Source organism: Coturnix japonica, chromosome 2 (assembly GCF_054131305.1).
Source record: "Coturnix japonica strain WE chromosome 2, WE-NBRP24, whole genome shotgun sequence".
Lineage (NCBI taxonomy): Eukaryota > Metazoa > Chordata > Aves > Galliformes > Phasianidae > Coturnix > Coturnix japonica.
This window is the reverse complement of record NC_140664.1, coordinates 91,615,741-91,640,129: the sequence shown is the minus strand read 5'-3', so window position 1 is coordinate 91,640,129 and position 24,389 is coordinate 91,615,741. Positions and strand designations below refer to the sequence as shown.

General features: G+C 37.4%; 1 protein-coding gene across 24 annotated transcripts in view; it reads right to left on the bottom strand.

Annotated features, from left to right (window-relative positions):
* FHOD3 (formin homology 2 domain containing 3) overlaps window positions 1–24,389 on the bottom strand; it is a 351,512-nt gene that overhangs the window by 116,981 nt on the left and 210,142 nt on the right. For all 24 annotated transcript variants that reach the window (XM_015854309.3, XM_085538039.1, XM_085538045.1 and 21 more), the window contains exon 7: window positions 3,576–3,687. In XM_015854309.3, the coding sequence (XP_015709795.2) occupies window positions 3,576–3,687 (112 nt within the window). The remainder of the gene's footprint in view (window positions 1–3,575; window positions 3,688–24,389) is intronic.

Below are 24,389 nucleotides of genomic sequence, written 5' to 3'. Positions count from 1 at the left end.
ATGGCTCTTCTCGAGTCATAAAATCATAGAATCATAGAATCATAGAATTGCTCAGGTTGGAAGAGATCTTAAAGATCACCGAGTCCAATCACAACCTAACCATACTACCCTAACAACACTCTGCTAAATCATGTCCTTGAGCACTACATCCAAACAGTTTTTAGATGCATTCAGAGATGGCGACTCATCCTCCTCCCTGGGGAGCCTATTCCAGTGCTTAGGCATCCCTCCCAGGGTCTGAGATTTCTAAGGAGTCATATGAGCAGTAAAGACTGAAGCAAAGAAGGCATTCAGTTAACTGCCTTCTCAGTGTCCTCCTTTACCAGGGAACCCACTCCATTTAGCAGTGGGCCCATGTTTTCCTTAGTCTTCCTTTCACTACAGACATACCAAGTTGTACACCTCAAAAAAGTAAATGCACATAACATTTATAGGTTATTGAGTTTATTTTTAAAAATAGAAATAGAATTTTTGCATGCCAATTGTAAAAAAATGCTTACTTTCCAGCCTTTTGCTTGACCACTTGATATTGGTGGTAAGTGGACAGTTTCATTAGATAATTTTAGAGGTTGTTTCCAATCTTAACAGTTCTGTAATTCTATGATTTGATGTTGATCTAAAAGCATGATGGTGTAGCATCCAAGCTCTTCTTATGAGAGCAGACTGTGATGTTCACATAAGGTTACAATGCCCAAGCAGGTCTTGTGGTGTAATTGATAGAACAGATTAAACAGGCTCACTAAAGTAAAACTGTAAAGCTTGAGTTTTGCATGTGTTCTCCTGCCTTCTACTGGGTAAAATGAAAATTGCTTGATAGTGTTTTCTGAGTTTCTTTCTGGTATCTGCTTTTATTGTGGCTACTCTGTCAGGAAGACTGAAGCCTCAACCATCATGCTACCACAGCATTCTGACCTTTCAGAGATGGTCCATCAACACATTGGTAACAGTGGGGCTGTAATAATTAGCATGTATTAAATGAATAAAGTATATTGAACAAAGTTGTTCATTGTTTTAAGTCTCGGTCTTTTCTCAGTATCACCTTAAAATGTTTTTTTCATTTGAGTTGCCAAAAAAAGGAAAAAAAAAAAGAAAGAAACTAAAAAAAAAGATTAGCTTAATGCTGTCATTCATGCCTTTCGTAAACTTCTGTCATTACTACTACACAGGATGTAAACATAATGTATAAAGCACGGAAAACTTCACATCAGGCAGGAACTGTACAGGAGGACTACCAACATACAGACTGTCTGTCTAGATGCCATAGGCTGGAAAGACCTCAACATCTTTTACTGCTGTCTATTTAAGTATGTGTTAACATGGCCTGCTGTCTTAGCTACGGGATAGATACTGGCTATTTGTGTATGAACTAGAAAGAAAAGTAGAGAACTGATAATGCAGGTCATTTACAAATAATTCAACAAGTGGTCAGGTAGCAGAAATGTAATTCACAAACAATGCTACAGAATCCAGTTCAGGATTCTGGACCTTAATCTCTGTACAAATAAAAGCTTGCGATAAAACAGCTCCAGACAGCAAGCACATTGCATTGCCAGCTTCATTTTCCAGAACCCATACAGTTCTGTTGTTCCTAAACTTAAAAGAGATCAAATTTCATTGTGGCTACAAAATGAGAAAAAGTTGAGGGGAGGAATCTGGATGGAAATATAACAAAAAACTATGTCCCATATGATGAGGACCATGCTGTTACTCACTAATAGTCTGTTTGTACCTGAGAGTAAATCAGGCACTTCCATGGATCTTTGTACTTCAGGTTGCATATGGATGTATTCTTGCATAGAAACCACAGATGGGATCACTTTGAAACAAGACTGAGTTATTATGGGGTTCTTTATGTTAATCATGTGTGGTACACATGCTGAGGAATTATGTCATATCTCATCACCTTGTATGTACATGAAATACTGGAATTTTTTCAAAGCAGTGGTAAACTTAATTATATATGCCTGCAGGATTTATGACAATGTTTTAAGAAAAGGCACATCACTTTTCTTCCATTTTACTTCTACTCCATTAAATCAGTCATCAAAGGCAGGTACTCTTCAGTTATAAGACATTGATTTATAAATTAAATTTAAAACACAGAACTCCCACAGCTTAAAGTAGAGGGCTATTCCACTGATGACCTAAAAAAAAACCCAAACTAAATATAGAAGAAAAAAATCCCTTTTCTAGCTTTCCCAAAAAGCCTTTCCTCACACTCCTAATATCAGCCATTGAACTGTATGCATGACTTCATTCATGTTTTAGGTCAATTCCGAACTTTTCCTACTCTGGGGCATGGAAACATTTTCCTATATTGTTCTACAAATACAGAAAGGACTACATAACACATGGTAGCTTGTTCAGGGTCCTACTTTCTATTTCCTTAATGAGGTTTACTTGCATGCAAACAGATGGTAGTTTCAACATGTTGAGTATACGAGGGAGTTTAGAGAGCAGAGGAAATACTACAAATGGCTGTAAAAATAAATAACAGGAGTCACAATTGCATGAATATTGTAATTACCTTTCTGCTTATGTAATTGTGAGGTTTATTAGTTTAATTCAAAACTGAAAGCCAACCTGAAGAGTAAACCATTTAAAGTGTAACACTGATTCTTAACAACCCCTGCCTATTCCTCTACCATTGGAAACAATTTGGGGTTTGTTTTTATTCTCTTTTCAACATAATTTATAGTAAAAAACAAAATCTGGCTACTTTCTCCTATTCTGCCCGCCCCCCTCTTCCCCTTCTTCCCCAACCCCCAACTTTTTTCTTCACTTTTACCATATCAAGTTGCTCAAACAAGTTCAGCATGGAGGCAGCATGCCCCTCAGAGAGGATGTTGCTTTAAAACCTCCATGTGTTTGAGACCACAACAATGGCTCTCCCAACCTCAAAAACTCTCCTTGAGGCAAAAGAATGTTTTGCATCAAGACTGAGTGCCCTGAGAGCTTAGCAATAGCTTTGTGGGAAGAATAAGAAAAAAACATTTTTGTTCTATTTATTTGTAAGAAATACAGTGTGCATATTCAAGTATTTCTCATGAGCCTGAAGGGTAACAGATTTCATAGTATAATATCTGCTCAAGGGCTTTATTTTAATGTAACAACAGATGGTTTTGCTTTTACTATAAAGCCTGTACTATTACTGACCTCGTCTTTGTCTTCAAAGGGATTACACCGATTAGATATCATTTTCTCTTCTAAAGCAAACTGCTTCTTCTCAGAAGGAAGTGCAAAGATGGTCTGGCCCAGAGGAGCCTCCAAGGTCAGGATATGCAGTGGGGCTTACACTGCCTGCGGGTGCAGGGAAGGGGAAGCAATGACTACGGTGTACTGGAAGCAGCGTGGTTCTTCAGCTTTTCCCTCCTCACTTTTCCATTATAATTAATTCCTCAAAACAATCTTAAACTATATGACTATTTAAAATCTACTTCAAATTCAGAAATCAAGTGAATAGCACATAAGGCAGGCATCACAACTGCAACTCTGCAATCACTGATATCAATGACAAAATGCCACGCGATCAGAGTGGTGCTGGATTTTTGCACCCCGCAAATAAGGGTACTCACCTCTCTTTTCATCAACTGTAGATACTGCCTGGATTAAAAGTGGTGCATTGGATTCAGTGTACTCCACAAACACCAGCAGCAGCTTCAGTGCTGTTTTTACCACCAGGCGGAACTGAAAAAAAGAACACAACTTGTCATTCAGCAAACCACAGCATTTCCAGATGTGCTACATGGCACTGAGAAAGACACAAGCAGAGCAATCCAGATCTGATAGTAATACATAGGCAGAAGAGATTAAGCTGTGCCAGGACTAAATACATGATAGGTAGCCATTTGGCTGATAATTTCATTCACTTGGCAGTAGTCTTCCAGCGAAGCCCCAGTAGTCAACGGATCCCACAGAAGCTTGACACTGACACACATAATAAAAGATTGAACATCCCACCTACACATGCACATATGGCTACCCCCAACATCTCTGTCCAAAGATTAATGTACATGTAACCTAGTCAACTAAAAATAAACATGTTGCTGTTTCTCAGCATGTTTATTCCTGCGTGAAAGAATGATATTCTCCTCGTGGATTCTTTTTCTTTTTCATGCCATATTTAAAGGATAAATTACTACATAAAACAATATCCACTACTTATACAACTCAGAAGAAAGTGTCTTCAGCCTCAGACCATTCCTCCCTGTCACAGAATGTATTATTTACTTGAACTGAGCACTCTTAGAGTACGGTTTCAAACTTAATTTGTACATTTCCTACTAGAAACCAACAGCCAAGCTCTATAGGTTTCTTTACATATCTCAAGTTTCCAGAGAGTACATGTTACTATTATGCAGTTTTAGAACTGCTGAGTAAGAATTTTCAGGTACGTGCATGGCATGATCAGGAATGTGAAAAAAATACACTTAGGGGAGTTCTCAAAAACAAACCAGAAAAAAAAAAAACCAACAAAAAAGAGGACTTCTTAATAGACAGGGCTTTTCATGCCCAGTTGAGATCAATATTACCAAGAGAAATGATTCTCAGTCACATGTGCTATATTCTCAATGCACATCATGGATTTAAAAACAAACTAAAAATGATACATCGTTGGTCTTAGAAACACAATTCCCAACCTACTGTGATGGAAAGAATAGGTAACTAAATTTATAGCATTTCTTTGCTATATTACATTGCAACAATTCTATCTAATGGGTTGGGAGAGCTTTAATGATATCATTATGCTAATGTGGTCTTTACTGTCCTTTGCCACCAACAGATACACAAGCAGTCATGTACGGATAAGCAACTCTCCAGGAAATCCCCATTTTTGTCTCATTATGTTAGGCTGGTAGGATGCCTCAAACAGAACCAACTGGTCATTAAAATGCCTCACCCACAAGGGAAGGAAAAACAATTATCCTGCTTCTTTGCTAACTGTTTCAGGGATGTATATATAAAGCTTCTAGCAGTATTAGATCATTCCCATTTTCACACTGTTATTTTTGTTTTTTTTTTTTCAATTACTCACAAAACTGCTCTCCAAAGAGGCAAGGAATCACTGTTCATTGTTTTTAGACTCACAGACAGCAAATGTGTATATGCTAAAACAGACTGCAAGCGCAATAGGCATAGGCTCAAGCTCCTGTGTTCATTTTGCCGCTCAGAGAGATGTAGTACAGCTCAATTTAAGTTAATGAGCTAAAATGCAACTTGCTGCTTACTGCTATAAACACCGAATTTACTGTGAACAAATGACCCAGGTATTTCCTTAGTTTCTCAAGCTTCTCACGCAAAATTGAGCTAATGAACTGCAGATACCGCTAGCAATACAAAATCTTTTGTTGTTGAACTTAGGTTGCATCAGTCTCAATGAAACATTGCATCAGATACTTCCACAGCTGACAACCAGGTGACAGACTTTAAGACCCAGGTCCTTTAAGACTCTTGCTTAGTCTGCTTCTGCTGAACTCTTCAGTGATATATAAACTATCCAAATTAAAGGAAACTGAAATCCCTGGATACACAGTGTAATTGCACCTTGTAAATGCACTGCTGGTACACCAACATATCGCTTCCCCAAAGCTGCGCAGGTCACTTATGCACTAGCCTGGCATGCTAATACCATAGTCTTTCTGCTTTACCACCACGCATCCTGTAACACACAAGTTCAAGTGCTTAACAGACACTTGTTTTGTAAAAATACTTCTAACGTAGGAGTTACAGATTACTGTAAACAATTCTTGCAATAGCATTTTTCCCAGATACACAGCTGTGTACAAATCTGCACAGGATCCTTCCCCTAGAAAGGAAATCCTACTATTGGATGCTGCTTACAAAGCCCCTTAAAACCTCATGCCTTGGCCAAATAGTTTATACACCAATACTCAAATATCAAGGTTTCATATGTATCTATTTCAGAGCAATCAGGGGGACATAGTGGGTTTACATCAACTTTTTGCAGATCTCTTTCTTTTCCACAAAGTAAGAGAAGGAGCTTCTGCAATGGTATTGCTCTAACTCCTGTCTTCTCACCACTTCAGAGGCTGTAACAAGCAGCCAGCCTCTGCCAATCTCACCAGGACTCAGGGCAGCCCAGTACTGCCTACAGCTGCTACCTCATGGCTGCTGGAGTGTAGTCATCAGGTGTTAGCTTCCTGCTCTTACTAAGCTTGCAGATAACAGCACAACTAAAGTAATGCCATCCAGAAGAAGTCATGGCAAAAAAAAAAAAAAAAAAAAAAAAAAAAAAAAGAGCAATTAGAGAAGCGTTGTTTCACCTGCTGTTTTGCTAGTAGAAGAATATGAAGAATATTAAGTTAGCTTACTCAAACAGCAGATTCGCAGGGCTTTTCCAGCTCCTCACAAAACAGTTAGCTCTGGGAAACAGAAGTCAATGTAGTTGAAGACACGTAGTGTGAAAAGTTAGTCCGTGTGGCCACTGGCTTTGAATAAAACTGCACTTAAAATACACTGTTTCCTTGTCAGTAGACAATGGCATTTGAGAAACCTGTGGACACTTTTAGTCCTCCATTCTGCTTTGGATATTACAGACAAGTATAAGGGCTGCTCCAAAAGTAATGAATCCTGTTTTATTATGTTGCCCACAAATTCAAAGATAGATGCTGGTGGTATGGCAGTAGAGATTGAAAATTCCCACTAATATTCCATTACATGTTGTTACCATGGGACAGGTAGCAGCAGAGGGGCAGTCTGACAGAATGGAAGTGCATATGAAATGATGGTGTGCCACTGAATTCCTGCATGTGGAAAAAATGGCACCCAATGACATTCATGGATGCTTGCTTAATGTTTATGGAGATCAAACAGTGTCTGTTAGCACAATGAGGTGGTAGGTGGTGTGCTTCAGCAATAATGTCATCATAGCAGCTGTGAAACAGTGGGTCATGTCCACTGGCTCACATTTTTATGAGCATGGCAAGCATGCTTTATGTTCATCACTGGCAAAAATGCATAGCTAACAGTGATGATAATGACAAAAAAAACCAGTATTTTGTAGTTCAGAGTCTCCTCTATCAAATAGTGTTATTGTGCTCTTTGTAGCTGTCACAGTTTCCATGGAAATAAATAGGGGGCATTACTTTTGGATCAACCTTAGTGCAAAGGCCATGTGTGCCCCAGTGGCGCAGTGGTAGAAGTGCCGCATTACAACACCGGAGGCCTGGGTTCAAATCCCTCCTGTGGCACAAGTGGTAGAAGTGCTGCTCTGCTACACAGAGGCTCGTATCCCGGGGATTGGACTCGATGATCTCTAAGGTCCCTTCCAACCTGCACAAGACTATTATCTATTATTATTATTATCTAAAACTAAAATGCTACAGATCCTAAAGTAAACTGCATAATGTCTACACTCCAGTGCTGAGACTTACTAGCTGCTCATAATGCCACAGCCTTTACACACATCCTGCAATTTGGGCTTTTAAATACTGGATAAGCAGCGCTTCTTAATAACAGTAGCCAACCATTGAGCAAATGCATTGCTCCTTGGAAAATGAAGTCTGCAGCCAAAGCTGGTTGACTAGACCTGACAGTCTGTCATCATGAGATGCAACAACAGGCCAGAGCCTTACACACTTATGCTAAAATGAAAAGTTATTTATCCAGTATGCCAACAAAAGACCTGTACCGGGGGTACTTGTTGCCAAAATCTGCGTGGAATCCTTGATTTTGTTACATCACATACAAAGCAACAGATCTGTTCATGACCCTGTGGGCATGACCTGCCTGTAGCAGCCCATGCATGCCACCGCCAACACTTCAAGAGCTGATTATCACAGTGGGAAGTGTTTCAGGGGTTTCTATGAATAATGGGAACGACTGTTTCACAACTTTAAAAAAAATACCAGAGGTACTCAGAAAGTTTCCATTTGTGATTAATTACTGTGACTTTCAAAGTGGGAGATCTTTAAATCTTTCTTCACAAGTGAATTACGAAATATGTTTGCTGCACACATCTTTTCAATAACTTCAGTAGTAAACAACTACATTGTAAATAAAAGAACTGCAAATCTCACCATGGGGAGACTATTTAACAGGAAAAAAAGAACAGCAAATCACTGACATTCTTGCTCTAATTTGTGAAATCATGAGAATTTGCCAGTCACTGGTATTATTTTACTTTACATAATGTACCCAGATGGCACGGTAATGGGAACAATAAAAATAAGTTTCCTATTTCACCTCTAATCATTTGAATTACTGTTAAAAACTTACTGAAGGTTTTTAAGAGGATTTCTGGGACCTACTGGACTCTTGTCTAGTTGCAAAGACAGATTTCTGAATCCATTTCAGCAGCACCTCCGTTAATATCCACTGGGTAATCACACTTAGTTTGATCAGGACTAAATGTAAGAGCAATAAGGGAGGCAGAAATATGCATTGCTAGCTCAAAACAATCTCCTCCAAAAACTCAAAACACAAACACCGTGGTATGACCACTTTGTGAACGTTGGTTGTTGTGACTAATTCCAAATTCCCACTTTGAATGTCACTGCTTGGTTGAAGAAGAAGGCTCACTGAAGCAAGATGGATATCCACTGGTGTAGTAAAGTGATATGTCAACCATTCTGGAATTAAATCAGGATTTCTGAATTTTATAGCATTGGTGTATCAAAATTTTTATTAAGAAAGTTAGAAAAGAAAGTCTTATTGTGTTTTTGTATAATTTGCAAGTCAGTTTAGAGACAGGAAATGATGCGAACATCTTCTGGCTAAAGATAAAACGTAGCCAGAACTGTAAAGGGAAGAAGAAAAATTATAAACATTTTTCCTCTGTCTTGCTTTATGTTATGCAGTGGAGTTTGGCAGTCTCTTTCCTTTTTTTTCTCTTTGCATTTAGACAATTGGATATGCGTTACAGGCCCAGACAAACACACTATGCAGCAGACAGCAAAATTAATGTCCCATGGAAGGGCTTGTACCAGCCATAAATCACCGGTTAAAAAAACCAAACAAACAAACAATACATGTTACAATTGTTAATATCAGATTTTAAAATTTAGGTATATTTTTGAAAAGGAAGAAATTTAAAGACAATCAATTAAACTCAGTATTTCACTGAGGATTATGCAGTTGCTTTGGATTTACATCATTCAAATTTATAGGAGAAACAGGCATCCAATTTTTCACTAATTATTTACTATGGCCAAATGACCTGAGGCCTAATCCCAACATGGACTCTGCCTAGCAGGCAATGTACTCATCATGTTGATAGATTTAAGCAGTATCTAACAATGAAGTAACATTCAGTGTAAGAAGGGCCAAACCAGCTGGTGAGAGGAGCACAGAAAACTGAAAATCCTTCTCGCTTGTGAGATGTGAAGATTCACATTGCTCTGTAACAGCCTGCAAGAGTCCCAGTTGCATCTGCAGTTCTGCTCAGTTTCATGTTTCTCAGCAGGGCAAAAATACAGTATATTCAGAAGAGGAGGAAAGACCTTTCTGGGTGGGAAACAAGTTGCTGGTCCTGAAGCCAAGTATAAAGGACCTCATCCTTACTCAAATGACCTAAATTTTGGACTAAACTCCAAAGTTCTCATTCATGTAAATCCCAGGTTGTACTCCAAGTTGACTTAAGGCATTCTAGCCAGAATCAGGCTGTGAGATGCTTGGGAAAACCTCCCTTGGCACTTGGTGCATGATCACCAAATGGAGGCCAAAAGAGAACTAGTTTTAGGTTGATATCTTTGGACAGCTTCATTTAGAAACTCTCTGGAGCAAGTAAATTCATATGCAAGGAAGATTAAGGCAATATGTAATTTATATTCCCTATGTTTTATTTCCGAAAAATTCTCTTCGTACTATTTTAAAATGCTATTATTGTTTTAAAATGTAAAGGTTTTGTTTCAAATCCTTGTGTGCAAACACATACACGTATTTCTTTAACAAAATGAAGCAGATGGCTTTTAACAAGAGAAAGATGGCCACAGTAAGAAGGTCTTCTAACCTCAGTCCATGTTTCAACTCAAGGTCGTTATATCTACTGATGATACCTCTCAGAATATTCCATGACAAAAATGTCAATCTAGAAGTAGACAACTACAATACAACTAGAAAATACCACACATTTTTCCATTCTCTGACCTCCGCTACAGAAGACAAATTTAATTTAGCCTAAGATACAAATGTTTTCTTTACATAACTATGTGCTCTGAAAGTTCAAGAGGGAGTTCTCCAAGAGGTCTTAGAAGAAGAGATCATACTAACATAGATTATTCTACTAAATGCAGAACACTCTGGTGTTGAAAAAGTATAAAAGGTACGGAAAACATTCTGAAAGCATCTGCTTTGACACATCTCAAGCTCCTTTTGCAGTGTAGCGAGAAGTTCTATCAAATGTGCAATTAGCCAATAGTAACATCTACAACACTACAGTCTGAACTTCTTTTGGGTGAGCTACAGTAGCTCTTACCACTGTAGAAGCAACAGTGGAGTTTCTTAGGGTACTGTTGTGGCACAATCACTTTGCTGTAATCTCTCAGTAATTTTAAAATTGAAACTACTTCCCAAGCGCAGGTCAACTTTGATGTTGTAGAAGTAACAGCCTTAGAAACAAATTTAAATGTAAAATGGTATTCCTCTAGCACATTTCCCATTCTTGACATTACAATTGAAGATTTGAAGTAGTAGTGTAGGAGTAGGGCAGTAGAAGGCTTCCCTCTAATGACCTGTAAGTTAATCTTGTCTTGCTAATGCTCTGGAATCAGCTGTCTGTAGTTTGTGGCAGTTTCCCATAATTTAGCAGATAATTTGGTTGCTTAATTTACCTGGAAGTCAAAAGTGCATCCAGAATACTTTTGTTCTCAGACAAACATAAATCCTTGAAATCCTCTGCACAGATGAGGAAGAAGAAAGACAACTGCAAAATGAAGGCTATGGGGGCACAAGGAACTGGGAGGATACAAAATTAGGCCAGCTGACCTAACGTGGCCAAAGGGATATTCTTTATGGCATGACATAATGCAAACACAATTTGGAAATAACGGGGAGTTGGTCATGTGGGCTGTCACTGCTTGGGGACTGGCTGAACATCAGTTGTTGTATATTAATATGATACTAAAGATCATATTTAAGATCCTGGGAATTTTTCTCCAACTTTCATCTTGCCTAAATAAGGCAGATTTACCACTGCCAAATGCTTTGCAGGCTCAGGATGGAAGATGCAGACAGTGCAGAAATTTGATTATCAGTTTAGGTTAGATTCTATGAACCAGGATTGATTAGCTGCTTTACCAGCTGCACAAAACACTGTTCCTTACTTGTTCCAACCAAAACGAGAATAATATTACTTCTGAAGATAAATAGGGATAACACTACTTCTCTTCCTGTTAGCACTCTCAGTTCTATCAAGATGAAAATTCCTATTAGTGTAGATGACAGATGCTCAAAAAATATCAAACAATCTTTTAATTCAGAATGTTCTTTTAAGTTTTTCTCTCTGTAGACCAAGTAATGGTAGAGAGAGCAGAGAAATGCATGCATTTACTATTCTTAAAATGAAATTTCTCAGAACTTTTAAAACGTACTGGATAATGATTATAAGGTCTGTGCATCGTTACATATGTGGCATGCATCTGCCATTTATCTGTGGTGAGATTTCTGACATGAAGAGAAAGAAGGCCATTAAAAAGAAATTCATCTGGCTTACCAACAAAACATTGAAATGAGCAAGCAGTGATTAGTGACTGGTCAACAGAAAAAAAAAAAAAAAAAACAAAAAAAAACCCAAAAACATAAAAGGCTCATGCCTGGAAATGATTATTTACATCATCAATCATGGTCCAGAACAGAAGGGGAAAAAATGAAAAAAATCTGTACACAGAAGCGAGCAATTCATACAACAAATCAAAACATTATATTATAGGCCAACATGGCCTTCAGATGAATACATGAAATTCTGACAGGAGCTCTGAAATTTTGGGGCTGGAAGTTGGCCCTATATTAAGCCATTTGCACTAAATGAATAAAGTAACTGTATTTCTTACAGCAATCACCACATCATCTTATACATGCTGATTTTAAAAAAGATAAGCACCTTAGAACCTGGAATGAGATAGGAAATGCTACAAGGTTTTTGGGTGTTTCTCCCTCCTGCCTTTTGGAATGATGATCTTCTAGTAAGACAGGGAAGTGAATTTCTCATCCCATGAAACAATCAGAAATTATGTTTTTCTGAGATCACACACAATTTTCAAGGAAAACACACAAAGTGAGAGAAGTGTCTCAAAATTACATATTCAGCTAGAAAGGAGAAGAGGACAGAACCTGGAGATTATAGGTCACTATAGGACCAAACTACTGTCAGGTGACTCTTGAGATGGTGTTGTCACACTTTTGTGTCAAAGGTCCAAACCACAGAGCACTTAGGTGTTCCTAGATTTTGAATGTCTTTCTCTTTCAACCTTTTGGAAATTTCTTAACCACAACGGTTTGGTTTCTATTACATTTTTAGCATTTCCTACTGCAAAACAGAAAACAAAAATATTCTATGGGAGATTTGCCATCACCCTGTTTTCAGAACAGGAATTATGCTTCAGTTGTAAAGATTTACAATGGAATTCTTTCTTGCTTGAAACTGTGAAGCTTCCACTTGTTTGTGGTATTATTAACTCTTCACAAATTCTGGTGTGTTTGGGAACTCCAGGCAAATGAACACCACCAGTACACCCAGACTTGCCCTTTCAGTAAAGACTGTGAATGTATTATTTTAAATAAGGTACAGAACACTACATTCAAAGAAACTAAAGTAACATGAGAAGCAGATCTTGTTAAAACTCATGCTAGCATGAAATGTGTTACCATCTGATAAGGAATGGGCATTTTTCTTCTGTTTTTTTCTTCTACAAACATGTAGTCTATATAGACAACAAGGGTTTTCTAGCATTTCTACATTGGGGATTATAGAATAAGACTTTCCAGTGAAATCTATTCCTTTCATTTGATAATGTAATCTCTGCTGGTCACACATGAAACTAGTCCTACACAAAACCAAACAAATGAACATAAAGTAAGCATAAGAAAGCCCAAATATATCTAAACTATGAAATACCTTATGCCATCCTAATGCAACTTAGCATTTTGAAAAATACTGAGAAGTCAGTTTTTCAAAGTTACTGCAAGTGCATGATCTATAGTGCAGGTCTATAGGTCACAAACAAAGTAGCTAAGGAGTACATCTCACATTTTAAACAGGAGTGGTGTTTAGGAATCAGTCATGCTATTCAATAAAATGAACATTTCTGGTGAGTAGAACAAATGAGAAATAATCTTGACTCTCTTATAGTATATACCTTATACTGATAATCTGTTCAGCAACAGATAGAACAGTGATACTCATATTTTGATATGAAGTAAGAAATATGAAATCAAATCTTGAGTAATTAGAACTTCACATAGCAGATAAATTTGCAAACTAAAGTTTAACCACTGAGCACTGCTATACTGATTACATGAACAGAGTGTGCATCTACATAAGAGAAACATGATTTTGGCCATTAGGCATCTGATTTTTGTCTTTAATTTTTAAATTTTCCTTCTTATAATGAAAGAAGCGTTGCATGCCGAGCCTTCCCACCATCTCTTTACATTGATGTATGAGACTAGCCTTGAACTATGCTGTCCTCAACAGATGTTCTTTGGGCTGAACCTCTGGCAACAGGAAATGTTTGGGAGAATGGCAATTTCAGCAACTTCTTTTCCTTGGGCAGGGCCAAATTGATATTTCCTTAGCCGTGTTCCAAAAAAATGAGGAGAAGAACAGAGTTTTTAGGAGTTTAATAACAGACAGGACTTTCTTTTCATTCCCTTCTCCAAAATCCCCTTCAAATCATATTATCTTAGCTTCCTTTATGCATCTGAGTGCCATTGTGCTTCGTGAAGGCATCTAACATTAATACAATGTCACTGTACTCAAGACAAATGTGAATCAATTTTAAAAGAATAGGGACTAAACAAGTGGTTACTACTTCAGAAGACTAAGATGGTACCAGCGTGCTACTCATTTCATGCTTTGCAATTAAGAATCTGAAAGGTATCTACAATTAATCACGTGAAGCCATAGTTCTATGAAGCAAGCAGGGATTTACCACATTTTGTCTATGGGAAATACTTCAATATGGAGAAATTTTAGGAGGCATGTGAAAGATGTGAACAATGCTTTTTATTTCATATATTTTTAAGCCTCCAAATAAATAGCTGAACTAGAGTATTTTCAGAAATATTTTTCATTCTGAATGCTGGCTTCTGACTTAAGATGAAATCACTGCTGTATCATTTTTGTGAGGGATTAGAAACTATTTAAATGAAGTACAATGCTCCACATCAATTATCTGTACCAAATCACTACCACATCCCCATCTTCTATCATAGCCAGACCCCTGATTTGTACAAATTGGCTTATAGGTGATACTAAAGAAAACTTTCTGATGACACAAACCTCAGGTTGTCCACATGTTTGACATGAGAAATGTTTACAGGGCAGCATCTCATGTGAAATTGAAGTTTTCCCCCAATGTACAAAGCAGCTCAGGTGGAACTAGAGGTGACCCTGTCCCTGCCTGTGAAAGTCATCACCATTAAAATGTGTGGCTCTTCTGAGCTATGACTGAAGCCAGAGGTAACAAAGAAAATAAGGAAAGTATTCAAGTACTTTCTCTCCATCTCCTTACAAAATTAATCCCAGACAAACCCACAGTAATCATGAAGAACACCTCATTTTTACCTTTGCTTCCTTAGACAGTCACATTGTCTGTTTCACTGTCCATTTGTAGACTAACTCTTCCCTCTAACTATGATATCTTTCCACTGAAGTCACTCTTACTTGCCAGTAATGCTGAGTTACATTCCTAAGTAAATAGCAAACTGCATTAGAAAAGACCCCAATCTGGTGATTCTTTCAGACAAAAGCATGCCATTTTGAAGGAGAGCCAGCTAAAAGATTAGTCTTAATGTATGTTCCCATCAGCCACAGCATGTAGAGCCAGTGGTACAGAAAGGGCACAGGACATGCAACACAACTGATACTATCAAGAGGGTGTGGGATGGGAAGGAAAAGCTGAGGAGAAGAAGGAAAACAATTTGCTTCATTAATTCTATTGCTCATTAAACAGTTTGCTAGTTAGTGGCCTTGACGAAGTCCTGTTTAAATAATATCAAGGCTGAGTTCAAAGGCTCTAGGGGAAAAAAATATTTGAGTCTCTAAGTACAGTGAAAAACTACTCTGTTATTATTCTGTGGTTTTATGCACGTGAAATTTGTTCTTTCAACAGTTCCATTATAAAGTACTTATATTAAATACCAAAACTATGGCTGGGTTTAAGTAACTTCACCTGAAAACCCCTGTAAGCTTAATGATATGGTTGGCAGTTCTTTACTGACCTTGTACAATCTCACAGACAATATATTTCAATTAAAAATAAAGACAAAAAGAAAAGCACAAAGGGAAAATAAACTATGTATAAGACGTATGGAAGTGGTTAAAGACAGTGTATTAACAAGTTTTCAATATTTAATATGTTCTCTATTGCAATATTTTAAGCAAATAATTGTTAACAGGATATCCTTTTTAAGTACCCTAAAAAGCAAAATACTGGTGGTTTGAACTACTGAAACAATAAAATTGTTGAAAGAAAAGTATCACACATAATGCTATGAAACAAAACTACCACAAACCCTACTTGAAAGAATAACTAATAAAGAGATAGGATATGTATTCCACTCATTACTGGAACACTAAGACCAATAGTGTTTCACTTTACATATGTACTAAGTCCTTCTCTCTGTTCTCAACCTTCTGAGTATTATCAGACACAAAAAGGAACCCAGAAGCAGTGCTTTGACTGCAAAACCAGACTCATTTATTTACCTTTACACAACTTTCCAAATAAAGTTGAAGAATAAAGCTGAATTCTGAGCAGCACAAATAAATATAAACAGCAGCCGTATTTTTCCAGCAATCACCACCTATTTGTCACAGATTCCCCTGTTGCTGTTCAGGCTGCATTCCTGCAACTTAGTTTCTTCATATCCAAAAATAAAAGAATTATACAGTAAGGGCAGTGCTTTTGCTAATGTTATAATATGTCTACATATTGCAAGTAGACATATATTTGATGTATATGCAAATACATGTATTTACAAATTAATTGAATTTATCACAACAACTTTCATTTATTTTTTCAATCTATATCTAACTGGAGTTACAAGACTTGCAGAATATCATGCCTGTACTGCAAACTTAATATGAAGTCTTAAAAACACTCTAAGATAGTTCATTAAGTAATCCTTTTTTGTGTGTTTCCACACAAGGAGATAACATAATTTCTCTGCCCCAAGCTACCTTCCTCTCACTTCTGCCAGATAAGCCTCACACCCACTCTCTCAGACACTAGAGCAAATTAAACAAATCAACTGAAAAGACTAGTGCTTGGTTTTCAACCAAGCAAAGAAACAGGTACAAAGAGAGCAGTCAGAGTCTACTCTTAGCCTAACAAGAAGGAAAATGATTCTATAAAGCACTCCTCAGGTGATGTGGCAAAAGCTTTGCAGACCTGAGTTGGGGTTAACTCTAATTACACTGATGCACATTTGCCATCTGATGGTTGGCAGATTAGAGATTACCAGCCTCAGCTTCATCAGTCTTCATCAGAGGACTCTTGATATCCAGATTCATAACCATACCCATCTCCCACCTCTAGTTGCTAAGAACAAATATCGATGGTACTATTTATAAAAAAAGATCTTGGTTTTTTTCTAAGTGTGAGACATAAGAATGTGGGTACTACCTTGGGTGATTGGATTTGATTAAATGATAACAACTGTATCAACAACATCAGCTAATAAATGGAGACCTCTTGGTATCACTATAAAAGCCTTCCTTCTTCCTGGCATTTTCAAATTAATTTTTTCCATCTTTCTGTCTCACCTCTCCAACACACAGATATCAGAATGGACATAAGGTTGTCAAAAAAGATCAATAGAACTTTTTACTTTCACCAGTTCACAGTGATCATGTAACTCTAGCACAACAGAACAGTCCTACATGCATTAAGACTCAGAGATGTCTAGAAGGTCCATAAATCACATGAAGATAATTCTTGCCAAATACAGAGAACTAAAAATACCAAACAGCAATATAATGAGATGACTGAAATTAAATTGCCTTCTTTTGGAATGAAAAGGGTTGATATCACTAGGAGTGTGTAGCTACCAAGGTACTGACAAGTTTTCAGCAGCAGTGACCAGGACAAGGGAGCAAATGGCAGAACTGTGGAACCCAGATTACTATGAACCTGAGAATGAAATACCTTTGATCAAGCTACTGCTTGGGCCAAAGATGGACATTTATAGTGACATTATTTAACATGCGTTTCACTTTCATTATTGGCAGAATGAAATGTGTTTCCTGTGCAGTATCTGAGAACTTTAGCATCAAGGGCCTGAGTAACTTTTAGCTAAATAATTGCCATAGCCATTAAAAGAGCTGAACCACACAAGTGATCATAATCAGCAGTGATTTGACTTGCATCACAGATCATTTTGGGACTTTTGTTTCAGTTCATTGGACACAGTAGAGACAGAAAAGCAGGAGAGAAATCAATAAATCAACAAATCAATAAAACAAAACCACTCAACCCTCTCTTCTTCCTGAAGTAACCACAACAGATTTCTTTCACTTTCTTCTCAAGTCAAGAGTTACTGCAGGCAAAATCAGTAGACACAACGATGCCCTAATGAAGGGCAGCAGTTCACAAAGGCAATAAAATAAACTGCTGCCTAACGTGATCCTTTGTATTTCAGAAAGCTGAACTGAAGTGCACTGTGGTAGCTGTGTAATGTCTGATGGGAATGGTTCCTGTGTATTTAGCCAAAGGAAATGTTTTGACCCTTTCAACTCAGAAGAGTTTTCAAAAATGCAAGTTCAGTAAGAGCAATAAAATCACACAGAACTCTTGGTGTTATTTTTTCCTAATTTTAGAAAACGTTTCACAGTGGGCTTTCATAGCACTTGACAAAGAATATTTACTTAAGCATCTAAATAGTTTTATAAATGAAGTATGAGAGAAAATCAAGGGCATGAAAGATACCACAGTGATCAGAGAAGTACCTGAGAAAGTAGTTTTCTCTATTTTCCTAGGTACGGCATAGGCACATTTCCTTTAATAGAAGTAAAATGTTTCACAGTATCTGAAAGTCAGAATATTTTACATGTCCACATATGGATTTAGTTTTATAATTCTTGGCTCTGAATAATAATAATCATAATAAAAAGGTTTTCCGAATGCTATGGAGTAAATTAAGAGTCTTGATAGCCAGTACCCTGTTTTAACCAGGAAAATAAGATCTCAGAACCTGGAAGGGAATGTATTTCAGTACTAATGCCAGAAGTCTCTATGTACTACCTCTGAATAGTACAGCAGATCTGCCTTCATGTATAATGCCAAACTCAAAAGCTTTGAAAGATGAAAGTCCTGCAATTCCTTTTTATTCTCGAGTCATGTTTATTGTAACCTGTATCTGCAACACAACTCGTAGGAAGATCAGCACATCCTTGAATATTTACTTGAAGAACATAGCTAGCTCTCCACAAGTGGGCATTTCCATTAGGGAGCATGATGAAGGTTAAGGGTTCAAGGCAACCAGAAGGGAAAAAGTAATCAAGTACCACAAGAAAGGTGATAGGCTCAAATATGCTACAACTTCACAAATAAATATTGTGTATTTTGCAGTCCAAAAGTAAAAAGTTCTGGTTCCCTCTCTGAGAATGCCCTTACAAAAAGAGGCTGCCAACAGCTGCAGCTTAACTATTCTCCTAACACTTTTTCCCCAGCTGCAGTGGGTGGGACCACACTGTGCTCCCAGCGCTCTTCCAAATCTGTACTCTCAATATTTCTCAACAGGATGCTGGGCAGCTCTGGACCTGGTGGTTTGGACTAATATGGACAAGAACATCAATCAGTTGCAATACAATTAATAATACCACCATACCAATTAAGCTCGGTGTTTTTAAAAATACTTGGTGCCAAAGATCACAAGTCCTGAGTGAAAACAAAAACTTTCACTGAATATTCACAGAGATTAACTAGCTGCATTAGGCTACAAATTCCTGATGCTTAGAGCTACATGAGGGAATAACAAAAAACTTCAGCTTGTATAAATGTCCTGAGCTAGACTATAAGGCAGAACTGCAGTTTGAAACTGCACTCTTAAGGTTTAATCAATTTCATACTCTATCAGACTTTTCCTCAGCCTATTCATATCCATCTGTACCTAACAATGTCTGCTAGGTGGTGCTGTGGGATGGCTATACTAAACCAGGGAAAGCACTCTTTTTTTAGTTCCTGCACTCACAGATGTTTTGTCTTTTTTTTCTTTTCTTTTTTTTTCCCTCCCTTCAACATGAGAACAGATGCAGTGTTTTCCACTTTTCACTTCTACAGAGAATGGCTACCTACTGCAAAAGCTTAAGAAGGTAGCCTCCTGGATGGATAGGTAACTTGAAGAATGCTGCATTAGGCTTTATACTCATTCTGCAACTAAGAAATGGCAGGATTCTATCAGTGCCCTAACATTCATAATAAGTAAGTGATGCAAATTAAGATAGAACTACTCATGTCAAAACATGTTGTGCTAATGACCTGCAGGTAAATACAAATCACTATCTTTATTTGTCTGTCCGGTGATATCTGTCACAGCTGTTTCATGTAATATCATGCAAGTTTAGCAAAAAATGACAAATAATCCTAACTCACACTTTTGAGCAAAAGGGAAGAAAAGTAGAACAAAGCTCTATAACCCTCCGTAACTATAGTTTAACTACATCAGGAGATGATGCTTGCTTTGTAAAACTTGCATTCAGTTTTTGGGCCTTGTCCCAAGATTCAGTTACTTTCTGAGTACTTGCTACTTGTACATAAAACCCAAAATAGTAAATGACAACAGTATATTCTTTGAAATATACCGTAGTTTCTACTTAGTAACTGATATTTTCTGTCTTATACATTACTCTGAAATTAGATCTTCCATTGGCAGAAATAGAACTTGGGCATTTACCTTGTGTCTTCTCTGCCAGAAGGCAATGGCAAAAAAATCAGAACAAATATTGTGCAGGGCAGTGATTAATTTTGAAGTTATCAGGACTTTACAGAACTTTGGCACCAATCTTGCTATCAGATAGTCAGTAAATCACCAGACAATGAAGATCTGGTAGCACCCTCACCTTCAGAAGGTCTGCCCTGTCTTTTTCCCCAGCAGACACACTGAAGTCTTAATACAGCAGATTTTACAGCTCCCCTATACACGAACAAGTAGCCCAACAGACATCCAAGGATAAGAGTCTATGCATGGGTGAAGGTAGACCACAATGGAAGACAAAAAAAAAAGAAGTGACCTGAGTGCTTGAAAACCACTGAGAGACACATTAAATTTCCACTACAAGAGACACAGAGAAGAAAGTCTGAAATTCTGTTCACAGGCTGAACAGAAACTCAGTCCACATGGGATAAATCATTTTAAGGCAACCCCACACGTCAATACCTGCTGGGGTCTCTTAGCCCATTTTAATCTTTTGTTCACATTCTGCACAAAAAGCGGTAAACATGCAAAGTTCCATGGGGAAGTATTCAAACAGTGAGTTAGAAAAGAGTTGCTTTCCATGCAAAATCATAAAAATAAGGTGCCTGCACAACCACACAGGCAAATTTTAAGTACAGTGGAGGTGGAAAAAAAAAGCCTTCTGGAGTGGATACTTTAATTTTATCACTTAAGGATGCAGCTACACACTGCTGGAAATGAAACAAGCCTAACATCTGCTACAGTACTGTGTCTTTTAAATAAAAGAAGTAATTTAAAAAAGGGACTAATATAGACAAGAATCACATGACATAAGGTATTAACAGCAATTTATATTGAACACATTCTTTTTTTTTTTTTTTTTTATTAGAATAGTCTTCAAGAAAGAAAACAGTAGAAATGGGAGTGGGAGACAAATCAGAAAGTATCTGACCAATTGCTGTGATCAAAGAGGATCACAATATTGAAAGAAAGTACACAGCAGGTCCAGATGAGAAACATTTCATTGTGCCATGGGAGCCAGTTAGAGAACCTGCTGGTATGCTAGAAATTGTTTTGAAGAGACTTTATATGGTATAAACTACTACATGAGGACTGAGGGAAGAAAATAAAATCACAGCAGAGAACTTTTCTTTTGATCTTAGTAATTTAAGTCCACAGATTTTACCAGACATCCTCCTTTCGAACAACTAGCCATGTAACCATAGAGGCTCACTTAAAACATAAGAGATAGCATGATGAGTCCTATGGCAACAGCCTTGTGCAATAACTTTAGGGACCTGAGCTAGCTCCAACTCAGAGGTTTCTTGGAGTGCATTATATGTTGAATATAAAGACATCACAAATGTTTGGAAGGTTTCATTTTTTTTGTAGAATGTATTTTTTAATGTTGTTTAGGTATCTTCACCTAGTAGCAGCTCATTTAAAGAATGAATGTACCCAAATAAAGCATTTTTGAGAGATGCCAGAAGAAAAGATAGGGTAACAATTGCTACTAGGTTCAACTTCCACTTGCATACCTGTCTTTAACACATGTAATATGTCCCTTTGCTCCCTCATGTTTTCCCCTCAGGGCTGTAAAATCCAAACACCAATTTTCCATTTGAGGGACTGAGGGATGAAGGGATTTGAAGATTGGTTCAAAAATGTGCCTGGAATCCAGATGGAGCCTATGTCTCCCAGTCATGGACTCCTTCCATATCTGGGTCATTCTTTTATGCTGAGATGCAAGAAAACCACTCTTCTATGGTGATGATGTGAACAATGTTGTATACCACCTTTTTTACTGTAGGCAGGATTCTTCACTAGTGTGTTACACAGACACACACACACACACAATGATCAAAAGAGAGAAAAAATTAATCAGAAAACAAGAAAATTAGTAAGTAAATGGAGATATTATTGTGTTGATTAGCTCAGTTTCTCTCTCACTGGGTTTTCTAGCTCCAGAAAGATAGACAATTCAGAAAAAAAGTTTGAGAGGGGAGGTTATGCAGCACAAGTCAACAGAAGAAGAAGGATCCCATGTACCTCACATCAAAATACAGAGTGGATCCAATTTCAACATTTGGAATATCCTCATAACACTTAAAATTCAAACCAAGTTTGTGTGGAATTTCTGCTGTTGTTTCCTTACAAACTGTGCTTGCATTTCTGTAAAATCATGTAGAATGGGACTTTCTCTCAGAAATACAACAGTCAGCAAAACAGAAGTAACTTGAAGAAGCAACTTGATAACTAAGTTTGGGTCTCCAAAAGTTTACTACGAACTTTGAGAAAATGGGCTATCTCATAAATTAAACCATGCTTGCCACAGAATGAATACCTTAAGGTATAATAATTAACACATAAGGTAAACCTAATGCTCTGGTATTACAAGGAAAGCCTGCCTACATTCTTCAGACACAAGGGAATAAATCAAAATTAACCATAACGCTTACTAACAATCATAAAAGTTATCACGTTAATGCAAAGAAAGAATGCAGAAATTTGACCATTTTGTTTTTTCCTACAATAATGTGTGTATGGTTTCATCACACACACACCTGTGCTTTCTGCTGGTAGAAAAGACAAAACCTGTGTCTAAGGCTCAGTATGCTTAATTAAGATCCAGAGCACCTGGATGCCAGTTATTTTTCCTTACAATGGTCTTCTCTACTTTAGGGAAACATACTCATTATTCATTATGTGATACTGCATACTTCTGCTGCCACACACGATACAGACCCTGATTTCCTATTCACCAGGACTCAAGGCCCTGCTGCCACTGCACATCACAACAGTCTATTTCATTTTTATAGCATGCTGTATTTCCTTAAAATGCAGCTTAGTAAAATCCTGACTTTGGACTAATGATATTTCTACCTGAAAAATAACAACTCAGCTATCCCAATAGCTTTGGCATTATGACAGCAATGTGTTACACAGGCAGGCAAAGTTGATTTCTTTGTTTAGATGTGTGTAAGTATTTCAGGGAAGCACACTTCTTGCATCTCATGGCATGTACTGTAAACTTGGATTACAACCATCTCCATCTGCTTTTTATCCTTGGAGCAACTATTTGGTATTTCTTCACTCTTTTCCAGCTGACAACTTACAGTTGAAAATTTACTGTTTTTCTTGTTGAGGCAATTGATTTTATAGTTAAGGATCTTTCAAACCAGTGGCTCCAGGCATGCTGTAAAGACAAGTGGGTTCCATTTTCTTTACTCACATGTCTCAATACAAACAAGCTTTCCACCTGCACCCTCCCCTTTCACATGAATACTGGACTTAGTGCTTGTTAAAAAATACTAGTAGCTAATATAAGATATTAAAAGCTAGGACCTGGGGCACAATAAGTTGCCCACAAATTATCTCTGAATCTGAACTGCTTCTGTGGAACAGACCAATGCAGTTCTAAAAGCTAATACTGATTTTTATGTTTTCCTTTTCTTACCCCCTACCTAATTCAAGTATTACGCTTGTTTTTTTCTTCTTCATGCCTTTCATTTATAAAAAGAAATTTTTACATCTGTATAGATGCATGATATTTTCTAGGAATATGTGAATATATTTTGCTCCTTGCTAACAGAACATTTTCTCATACATACCTGAATAGATGTGATAGAGTGAAAAGTTGTGCCTGAACATTTGCCATGTTGCTGGCAGTTAATCATTATATCTTCTCATTCTCCAATTCAAATAGGTTGAAATAAGATCTCTGACATGATGTAGGGGAACTTGTGTTTTCTAAGCACTGTTTTTATCCACAAGAATTCACTATGAACACAGAAAAATGGGTATTTACCCCCTCAAAATATCCAGAAATTAATGCAACAGGCATACTTACTGCTGCAGAACTGGACCTACTGCTAACAACCATGCTTGATTACTTTAAAAATCATCTTCATATATAGTTTGTAAAAAAACAAGAGGACTTGAAGTAGTCTGCCTGCTGAGTTCGACAGACCACAACGAGTACATAATGTAGTCTGCACTTGCTGGCTTATCCTAATCCAAGTTTATTGCAACATCTTGATCCCTATCTTCAAAGCACTAATTAAATACAATTCAAAACAAACTATGCTCATGCAACAGCACAGTTTCAGATTCTGAGTGAAACACTGAAGAAAGCTTTCCTCTGGTCTGGTAAGATTTGGCTCAGGCCCTCCAAAGGCTGGAAATGGGGAAGTTAACTACTTATAAAGCCAGGATTTTGTTTCTTTCTCACACAATCATTTTCATGACAATAGTTCAAAGCCTAAACGCACATCAGATTAAGTGCAAGAAGCAGCTCCTTCACTTATCTCAACCTC